Raw genomic sequence first — 10,408 nt, 5'->3', positions numbered from 1 at the left:
TGGCGCTCTTTGCACAGAGAGAATTCCAGTCAGGGATGGAAGAGCTTCGCATCACCCTGAACACCTAATAATGAAACTGAGGATAATTTTTGCCTTTTTCTTTTTTAATATGAAAAGTCGATCATTTGCATGACACAAATTTCAAACAGTTGTCCTCTCCTGTTGTCACAGACGGTTCTGTGTATATTGAGTGTAGGGGAGATTATTATTGCTTTCTGATCATAGCACTTTGCTGCTTCCAGCAGACGTTTGAACTGAAGAGTATCAGGTCACATAAACCGCTGATTCACAACAGCTCTTCTGGTCACTGTAGACCGGTTCCATTATGGGTCTTTTGGTAGCAATGGAAGAGTAGAAGATACCAACTTTAAAATTGTGACTCTCAATAACACTCCACATCCACTTCCTATTTCGTCTCTTCCATTTTCTGTGGACAAGAAGACAAAGTGAAGACAGGACCCAACCTCACAAATACTTTAGCCATCAGTGCTTTTAAACGGCCTACAGCAGAACACACTTCCCCACATCACGTTTACCTTGAGTTTTCTTATATTTGCAAAGGCTCTGAGTAGCTTGGGCGTTGGTGGCTTTGGTCCAAACAGAGCCAGTCCTTTCTGCTTGTCCTCATTACCTTTAGCAGGTACAGCTCCTTTGGCTTTGACTAGTTTCCTTCACAGTGACAAAAAAAACCTCACACATTTTTAAAAGGATGCATATTTAAATTTCATTTAACGTAATGATTTGGATGGAGGTTTGGAGGGTATATGATACTTTTAAATTTAAATGAAAATACAGTTCCTGCAGCACTAATAAGCGGCTCACCTGCCCTTCCTGGCCAGCACCTTCTCAGACTCCGGGTAGTGGACGAGGATATCAAACAGGTCTTTCTTCTCCAGCACAAAAAGGTTAGCGAAGCCGTGAGCTTTTACATTGGCTGTGCGCCTGTTTCCTCCATCTTTAGCAGACTGCAGTAAACTGTGGTTGGATAAGAAGACAAAAAACAATATGGCCTACTACTATGGCCAAAATAAAGCAACACAACCACTGCGCAATGTACACAACTTCACAAAAGCAGCATTAAAGACGTGATAAAAACTGGATTTTTTTTCCTTCTTAGATTATCTCCACCCAAAGTTAACGTGACATCATCATAACAAAGGTTTCACAGCATCAGCTGTCCTTCCTGATGCTGCACTCTTACCTGATTTCCCCAAACACGGAGCCGGCCTTCAGCGTCACAAACACAATGCTGTTGTCGGGTCCTCCCACCACCTGCACCGCTCCACTTTTGATGATGTACATCTCTTTACCGATGTCACCCTGCAGAGGACAGATCAGCGCAGTGACACTCAGCTCAGGTCACCTTGTTGCTTCGTGATGATCAGCACAGTTCAGAAATATGTTGCTTGCTACTTTGTAGCCATGTCGTTACCTACAGACATGTATACACATATGTATGCACCAACCTTCTTCACAACAAAGTCTCCGGGTAGATAAATGATTGACTTGAGCCTCAGTAACATGTCCACTAACATCTGCTGGTCACAGCCCTGAAGGACAGAGTGTAGTGAGTACTGCCTTTCACTGAATCACAGAAGCTCTGCTTTGCTTTACTCATCTATGAAAGCAGCCAGCATAACTTCATTACACTTCACTACAGTTCATTATCCGTCCACTCACACGCCCTTTCTCTAATACACTTTCTATGGCACTAGAGCGCTGAAGCTTAAGCAGCCTCACCTGGAACAATGCAATCTTCTGGAATGTGGCAAGGTTGATGTCCACAGCAATGGCAATTCTCATCACCAGAGGCATCTTGTCCAGCAGCTCGGACTCATCTGAGAAGGACAGACAGTGTGATTCCATGTGAGCACATTCCAGATTTTTAGTCTGTGCATTTTTGCGGCTCATTATTAGTCATGCTTGAACCCTTAAGGAATGGCTGAGTCTTTTTCATTACCTCAGCTGTAACGTCAATTCGTTTCAGCTGCATTTTGTTATATAGCACCAAATCACAACAGCTGTCGTCTCAAGATGCTTTATATTGTAAGGTAAAAACCTCACAATAATACAGAGAAAATTCTTACCAATCAAACAATGCCCCGTGAGCAAGCCCTTGGTGACAGTGAAGTAAAAGCTTCCTTTTAACAGGAAAAAATCTCCAGCAGAACCAGGATCAGTGGCCACGACTCGTTTTCTTTTGTTTGTTTGTTTTTATATAGAAATGTATTTGCGTGGATGAATATTCCCTGTTCCCCATTTAAACTCATCAGCTTCTTCCGGCGAGGACACAACTGAGAGGTATACATTTCTCACCCAGCATTCCCTGAGCTGCCCAGGTGTAGTTGTACCAGGTGCGGACTCTGTTCTGGACTAGCTTGGGGATCGTATAGGTGTTCATGTAGGCAACACATCCGTCCATTGACGCCCGGAAGTATGTCTGAGCTGCTGTAGCTGCTCCTATGACATCTCTCATCTGAAAGAAAGAAAGATGTAAAGTGTCACAGAGAAGTCATAGATATTAACAGGTGGAATATTAACATTGAAGAATATCCTCCTACCTGTCCGATCAAACTCGAGAACACAAAGACACCGATAAAGAAGTTAGCCATCTGAAAGGAAATCTCAAAGGTGGTTACAGGTTCTGGTAAACCCCCGATGTTGATCAGACTGCGAACTGCAAAGTAGTAGCAACGCAGGTACCTGCGCAGGGACAGGAGTGAGAAGACAGGAGTTATCCACAGCTACAGACGGCATGTCGTAAATCTTTTAGTTTACTGGGATCAACAGGAGCATGGTACGCCTTTATGCTGTGTAAAGCTCTAACATGGTCCTAAGAGACAGTCCAAGAACTTTAACCCTTTTATGCATGAATTATAACAACTTCAATCAGAATTTTTTTTATAAGTATTTTTATTCATCTTTAGGTATGAAAAAAAGATTTTTGAACTTCATTTTTTTTAAACATGTCGTTTTTTACATACTTACTTACTGGCTGACCAGTGGGTGGCAGAGTATGTAGTGACACATCAGTGTCCAATGTTTATGTGCAAGTATACCATCAACACTGACACATACAAGAAAACAGCCTTTGAATAGCTGTCCACTGTAGTGACCACTATGCATGAAAGGGTTAAAGAACGGCGTCACCACAGATGAAGATAAAATATAAACATTTTTAAATACAGGAGTATTAAAACAAAACAATACGAGTTCTTTAAACTGAATTCAAAAGTGAGCAATGTCAGTCGGGACTGTAAGTCAGCCGACGTCACTCAGTTAACAAAAGTTATCAAGAGCGAGTCACTCTGTCAGCATCAGTATGGTTAAACTTCCTCAGGAGCGCCGCATTTGATTTGCATAACGCTGAAAATAATTATTAATATCAGAGAGTTTAATCAATCTGCGGTTAATTAATTGACATTATTTAGATTTGCAGCTCCCAGCTAAGATGAATGCCAAAACACAATTCTCAATTAATATTTAAAAAAAGGATAAAGCAGAGCTGGTCTTTGTTCAGGAGGCTCTCTTAGGATACAACAGAGGGCGCTGCTGATTTCCCTAAGCACACGCAGCACGGTAAATAATCATCTTCATCTGCATACTGCATACCAGCAAGCAAAAAACATGTGCATATGTGTCATTAAATAATGAAATAGATTTGGTTTTGGAAACACCAAGTCATAATGTTCTTGGTAACTGATAAAACTTTTGTTTCACCGTGTCACAACATCGCTACATAGACACAGCTTGACTTAGCTTTGTTAAGCTTGCCTTTAAATAGAAGACCCCTGCTTTTTGTTGTTTTAGATTCTTTATACACATCTCTCTCTGAGTTTTAAATTGTTTCATTAAAAGGAAAAATGAAATATTTTCTTATGAAATGACATGTTTCAGTGAACTTCAGAGTACAGTGCAGAACTTTAGGTCCCAAACTGGTGTACATACGCTGTGCCATTCCCGTCATACACCCATGTAGTTGTGGCAAGACCCTGGTGCACTGAGGCAACGTAGTAAGCACAGGCATTGAGGTGAAGCATGAAGAGCAGGTAGCCTGTGGTGCGGGCAACTCTGTGTCAGAAAGACAGAAATGGTGACGCTAAAGCTACAAAACAGTGACACCATGCGATTCACGAGCAGTCACCTCCAGATGTAAGCTTTGGCCATGACACTCTCAAGTCGATCACTGAACTCAAAGAAGGAACCAATCTAAAACACACAGGGGGGAAAGTAAAGGAACTTATCAGAAAATGTAATGGAAAAAAAGTACAATAAAAAGAAGTTAGCATCCTCCTGCCTACCCTGATGAAGCGGTTCAGTCGGTAAAACGAGGAGAATTCAAAGTACAGGCAGAGCAGGTCGAAGGGGAGGATGCTGAATATATCAGTCTACACGGAACAGAATACAAACATTTGTTAAACTTTGGATTTTGCTGCAAAGCTCACAGATATGAAAGAAGAATAAAAACTGGTTCAGTAAAAATATAAATATAACAATGTAAACTTCTAACTGCAAAAATGTGGATAAAAAACAAATGCAGTGTCATCTATCCATCTATCCAAATCTATATTTTTAATGTTGTACCACTTTATAATATGGTCTGCAAAAAAGGGGGAAATTCCCCAGTAATTGCAAGGAATTTCAGTCTTTTATTTGAAATTGCAATATAATTTTATTTACCTACAAATACAGAGAATAAAGTGGTAACAAGTCAGGTTTGTAGAGAAAACAATGAAATAACTAGATTGTAAGTAAGTGTAAGTACTGTGTGAGTCATTTTAAGAAAGTTTTGCATGACTTCAGGTATTTTACTGGAAAGGAGACATAAAATATTCTGTAAGTTATTTTTAATTATTATGTAATTTCTTCGTAATATTGCACAAAAATAAACAACATTTCCCATTCTTACATTGCAAGTGCACTTTACAGTCTTTATCACACATATATTAGTAAGATAAAAGGACACTTGAAAAGCAGAACATTGATCGTGCACAGCAACATAATGAATATTAAATAAAGATGTAAAAAGGTAAGATTAATCCACTCTATAATACGACCCACGCCCCAAAAACTACAGCGTTTGTATGATGTAGAAAAAGCATTTTTCTGCAAACTTACCATGAAATTGGACACAACTTAAAACTGCTTATGCAGTACTTAAATTTACTTAAACTATAATCATTTCTTTAGTTTTTTACACTTTAGTTTTAACTTTCTTGTTCTAGTGTGCCTACCTGTCAATATTTGTAGGTACATTTAATTACAACGTAATACCAAATAAAATACATTAAAATTCCATTTAATTACAGGGGGATTACATCTTTAGTCGCCTTTAGCTTTTCATTTAATTCAAACCATTTAATAAATAGGATTTTATTTATTTATTTATAATATATGCTAATTTCATGCCAGTGCCAGTGCTTGTTGTTTTGGACATTAAGGCAAGCAGCGCCTCCACTCATTTATGGAGTCTTGGATTTGGAATATGTGTATTTTGGCTTTATCTTGCTGAAATAAGAAATAAGTACCACAATTCCTGAAATTATGTTAATCGTGTTATTTTTCAGTTGTTGAACAAAACTGTACTTAACTGGAGTACTTAAGTAAATGTATTTAGTTACTTTACACCACTGGACACGTGTTCTCACCTTAAATTGATGTGATTTTCGATAATGCAGCTTAGTCAAAGCTCTGTCTTTCTGCAAGCAACAGAGGTGCGAAAGTCAATTAGACTATTAAAATGTTATCAGGTACATGTGATTGAGTGGTTTGTGACTTACAATGATGTCTCCAGCTTTGACAAACTGAAGGCGAGGCTGCCAAACAACGATGTCTATTATATTTACAATGTCGCTAAGAATGTCGAAGAATATCCAGTAGCGGTTGACAGTTTCACCGTGGTAAGGGAAAGCCAGCCTGGCGGAGCAAAACCAGATGTTGTAATTGTACGCCAATGCCACGAAGCTCAACCAGGAAATGTACCGACGATCTGGAGAGAGAATGACAGAAATGTCTGTCAAGTATTTAAAGGTAAATAGAAGAAATTCATTGAGCTGTGATGCCTACCTGTGAAAGGATCAATGGTGGTCCCCAAGATGACATCCATTTTTTCCTCCACTGGATGGAAGAGGACGTCAAAGCAGGAGCAGCTGATTTCTGGGAGGATCCTTTCTTTCTTCTTGGCCTCCTCTGCCAGTCTCTCCTCCTCGGCTTTCTTCTCGGCCTCCAACCTTTTCTCCTCATCTTTTTTCTTCTTCTCTTCCGCCTTTTTGGCCGCTTCCTCCGCCTTCTTCTTATCCGCTTCTTCCTTGGCTATGCGCTCCTCTTCCTTCAGTCGGATGTAGTCATCCTTTCTCAGAATAGGTGCTAAAAGGCAAAAAAAAAAGAAGAATACGATGACTTAAGACATTAGTTTGCATGTTGTTGTTTTTCTCTCTAAGCATGCTGGCTTGTTTTTGACCACACTTACTGACAGGTGGTGTGACTTCTGGAGATGTGGCGTAAGGGTCTATGGCCTTCTCTTTGAGTATCTCTGTGCGTTCTTTTAACTTCTTGGCTAAAAATCGGATGGTGTCGTCTGTGTAGCGGGAGTAGACAACAGGTGGAGGAGGCGCTTCTTCACTAAAAACAGATAAATTAGAATAAAACACGCAACTCATAGCTTTAGGAAGACACTGGGAGAGACGACAGCAATGCTGCTTTTCCACTTGTTAAATAGGCATTTGTTACATTTCCATGACATTAATATATTCCTCAACATTCCCTTAAAATTCTATTGAAGCAACTCCAGCTTGCATGAGAAAACAGTCAGATCAATCTCAGTCACAAATACCACTATAAGCTCCTAATCTTCTTTCCTGCTTTTAGGTGTCACATGCTGCAAGTCATAGTGTTATCACATCTTGAAAAGTAAGTGTTGAAGGTCTCCAGAGACCTCTCTCATTGGGGAGGGGAGGGGGGGGGGACTCTGTGGAGTCATCAGTCCTTACTGTTAGATACCTGTTAGAGAAACCTGTAACTATTCTTGTCCTCAAGCGGCTCAGAGTTCATGAAAACAGCAGAGCTAAAGGAGAGCCAAGTTATTCTTAGTACAGTTAATGTGTCCTGGTGCAGTGCCCGTACAGGGAGAGTGTAAACCGGGTTGTTCTATAGATGCTATAAATGCCTCACATGTAGGCAACTGGTTGCTGTGAATACTAACAGACACGCACATGATGTTAGAGGGTGTTTGGAGAATGAAACCAGCTTTAAAACACTCAGGATGTGTTTGATTTACTCTCATCTGTAATTCAGGGGGTTTAACAAAAGTATTACACTGACTGTTTAGGAGTTACAGCAAATTTTTTATATAGTCCCCCATTTTCAGATGCTTAGAAGTAATCAGTTAACCATAATTTTAAAATAGTTTTGTTTCTAAGACTAAATAATTTAAAGCCAGTGACTGGCTTGAGTTGCTGTTGCTTGTTTGTGTCTCTCTCTGTATTCAGGTTTGTATTTAAGAACTTGCTTGGGTTGAGATCAGGGGACTCACTTGGGAGTTGAAGAATCGCTCATTTCTTTACCTTGAGAAGCTCTTGGGTGTCTTTTGCAGTGCTGTGGGTCATTATCCATTTGTGCAGAGAGTATAGCTCTGAACACTTCATCCTGCTACTTCTATCAGCAGCACATCGCAAATACACATTAGCAGCCCAGTTCCACTGGTAGCCGTACACGAGTTGCTTGTTTCTTTCTCCATACTTTTCACTTCCTATCATTCTGGTTTATTTCAGGTTTTATCTGTCCATTTTTATCAGAACTGTGCAGATTCTTTTCAGATGTTTTCTGGCAAAGTCTACTATAACCTTTTTGTCCTTGTGCGTAACCAGTTGTTGCCCCTTTTTGTAAAGCCTCTGTATTTATATTCATGAAGCTATTGACAGTGATACTCCCACCTCCTCCCAAGTGTTCCTGACTTTGATAGAAACTTTCTATGAAGGGGTTTTCATAACCATCGAAACAATTCTGTGATCCACTTCAGTAGACTTCTCTAGTAGTCTTTGATGCTGCTGGCTGGCTGGTGCATACCTGATTGCTAAAAATGAACCAGATTGTTGAACTGACTGCTCCGGAGTTTTTTGTATTTCTATCTCCGACCTCTTTATTTTGGTTTTTCGGCGTAATGCCACCTTCACTCGTATCAACATCTCTCTAGAGCTTGAGAGTTGCGAGTCCCAGTGAACAGCTACCAAATACAAGCTCAACACTTAATTAATTAACTCCAGATATTTGATCTGCTCAATTTGTCATGAAATAATGGAGCTGAGCTCATCTGGCCATGAAACTGCTTGCCAGTCAATTACATTTGTGATTCTAATGATGGAGGGTTATGTATAAAAATGGCTGTAATTACAAAACGAATAACGTAATAATTGTTAATACCCTTAAATAAGCCGAAAAAGGAGTACAAGCATGATGAATTCTTACCCTTCAATGTCCTCTGGATTGGCAGGAGCAGCAGTGGGAACAGGAGCAGCAGGTGCCTGCGCAGGAGCTGGAGCTGGAGCTGGAAGAAAAATATAACATCATTCTTTAGTTTTTCATTTCTATGACTGGTACAGGACCCCCACTGAAAACCTTCAGATTCTATACTGTAGAAAGATATTTAAAAAACAATTCATGTGCAAAGTTTAACAACCAGAGCAGCACCATGCACCGCATGCTTATTTGACATTCAGCCCTCTATTCTTACACATCTCGAGGGATGCTGTTCGTATTTTAAACCACTGGTACACGAGGAAAAGATCACCACAGCATGAAGGAAGGCTGTTTCTTATTGCTTACTTTAGTACAGGAGTGGGAACCTAAACCTTCCCAAGACAGTGCTCACTGTTTGTGATACAGGATCAGCCAGATGACACCAATCCCTTTGTCTGTGATTCACAGAGAAACAAGGAGCAGATAGACAGTCTAACAATCCACTAAAAGACACATTTAGTGAATCTACAGCAAGGTCAGAGAGTGTGTTACAGAGCAAAACAACACCTCTCACATCTGTGGACGATGGTACATACTGACCAAAAAGCATTCCCTTCAAACCACTTGACCATCACCCTGATAACAATGTAACTGAATGTGGAACTCAGATCAGATAAACACGCATCTCACCTGTTTTTGGCTCTTCTTCTTTCTTCTCCTCCTCTTTCTTTTCTTCTTCTTTCTTTTCTTCTTCTTTCTTCTCCTCATCTTTCTTTTCTTCTTCTTTCTTTTCCTCCTCTTTCGTGGGCTGATCTTCTTTTTCTTCTTTCTTTTCTGGCGGATTTTCTTGCTGTAAATTAAAAACACAGGCAGAGGGAAGAGAACAAATAGCAGTGATTAGCCTGCCAGTATAGTAACAACCTGTGCAGCACCAGCCTATGTTTTGAAGAAGAACCAGTGACAGCTCCTGTCCATATTAGTGTCAAGCTGCCTCAGAGGCTTTCACCTCCTGTTGTGTATTTTAATACAACTCAGTCCGACAAGCTTGGAGAAGCCAATGAACCTGATTAATGTTTAATTTGAATGGTGTGTCCACTGGATGAACGCAGTGTTTGTCAAATTAAAATAAAGGGAGATTTAAGCTCTTACCGTAGCCGGTGGAGCCGGGGCAGAAGGCGGAGCGGCAGCAGCCTGGGCAGGACGAGGCTCAGGAGCCCCGATCAGCTTCTTTAACCTGCTGAACATGGCCAGACAGAAAAGAGTCTGACCTTTCCACTGCTTCTTCTGAAAACTTTTTTTTTAGATGTTAGGTCTTTGAAAGAGTACCTGAACTGCTTGTTGTGGAGTCTTTACCTCAAACCTGAACAGCAGACTGAAGCAAATAAAATTCTAGGAATCAGTAAGTCCCTCTAGGCACTCCCCTTTCTCCAGGAGCCAACAGCAGCTCAACAAGCTGAGCCGACAATCACTGCCAGCAGAAATAATGGTTCTCCTGGAGTTGTGAGCACAGCCCAGAAAAAAGACTTTTACCAAAAAGCACCAGTGCTATTTTTTTAATATGTTAGCGAATTTATATAAAAACCTATACCTGATCAACGTAAGCTGGAGGAGAGGGCAGGTAAAAAGAGTATAATCAGTATCTGAATATCCTGTATCATGGGATAACATTAAAGTCACTGCAGTAACCATCTGTGCTACGATGAAAGTAGCTGGTGTAATGCTTGGTTTATTTTAGTCTGTGGAGCTCACAAAAACAGAGGCAGCTGAGTTAATCGGCCCCCGTACTGTCACTCTCTGGCAGGTGAGGATTAGCCTGGATCTGAACTCCTGCTCTCACAAACACAAGGCTAACAGAGAAATACACTGAATGCAGTTCAAACATATTTATTTATTAAAACTCAGTCAAATAATATAAACTGTCAACATTATTGTCACCATGCTTCTTACTGACTGA

The 10,408-nt window shown here is 40.3% G+C and overlaps 1 protein-coding gene across 1 annotated transcript; it reads right to left on the bottom strand.

Moving 5' to 3' along the window:
• Positions 1-21: 21 nt before the first annotated feature.
• Positions 22-9,751, bottom strand: cngb3.1 (cyclic nucleotide gated channel subunit beta 3, tandem duplicate 1). Its single transcript, XM_087845601.1, has 18 exons — positions 9,604-9,751; positions 9,145-9,304; positions 8,464-8,542; positions 6,470-6,621; positions 6,067-6,366; positions 5,781-5,989; positions 5,649-5,699; positions 4,302-4,388; positions 4,145-4,209; positions 3,949-4,071; positions 2,562-2,703; positions 2,317-2,476; positions 1,741-1,838; positions 1,467-1,550; positions 1,202-1,320; positions 823-975; positions 537-669; positions 22-427 (listed from the first exon to the last, which is right to left on the bottom strand). The coding sequence occupies exons 1-18, from the start codon at positions 9,697-9,699 to the stop codon at positions 407-409; spliced, it is 2,232 nt and encodes a 743-aa protein (XP_087701727.1). The 5' UTR covers positions 9,700-9,751; the 3' UTR covers positions 22-406.
• Positions 9,752-10,408: the final 657 nt, after the last annotated feature.

This window comes from Neolamprologus brichardi, chromosome 9 (assembly GCF_056152115.1).
Source record: "Neolamprologus brichardi isolate AB-2024 chromosome 9, ASM5615211v1, whole genome shotgun sequence".
Classification (NCBI taxonomy): domain Eukaryota; kingdom Metazoa; phylum Chordata; class Actinopteri; order Cichliformes; family Cichlidae; genus Neolamprologus; species Neolamprologus brichardi.
This window is presented reverse-complemented; position numbering and strand designations above follow the sequence as displayed.

Excerpts from the sequence above, each read along its gene's own strand:
- cngb3.1 (XM_087845601.1), bottom strand. The coding sequence starts at position 9,699 with ATGTTCAGCAGGTTAAAGAAGCTGATCGGGGCTCCTGAGCCTCGTCCT. Across the intron at positions 6,622-8,463 it reads AATCCAGAGGACATTGAAGG|TGAAGAAGCGCCTCCTCCAC; the intron begins GTAAGAATTCAT and ends ATCTGTTTTTAG. Across the intron at positions 976-1,201 it reads TCCGTGTTTGGGGAAATCAG|TTTACTGCAGTCTGCTAAAG; the intron begins GTAAGAGTGCAG and ends ATCCAACCACAG.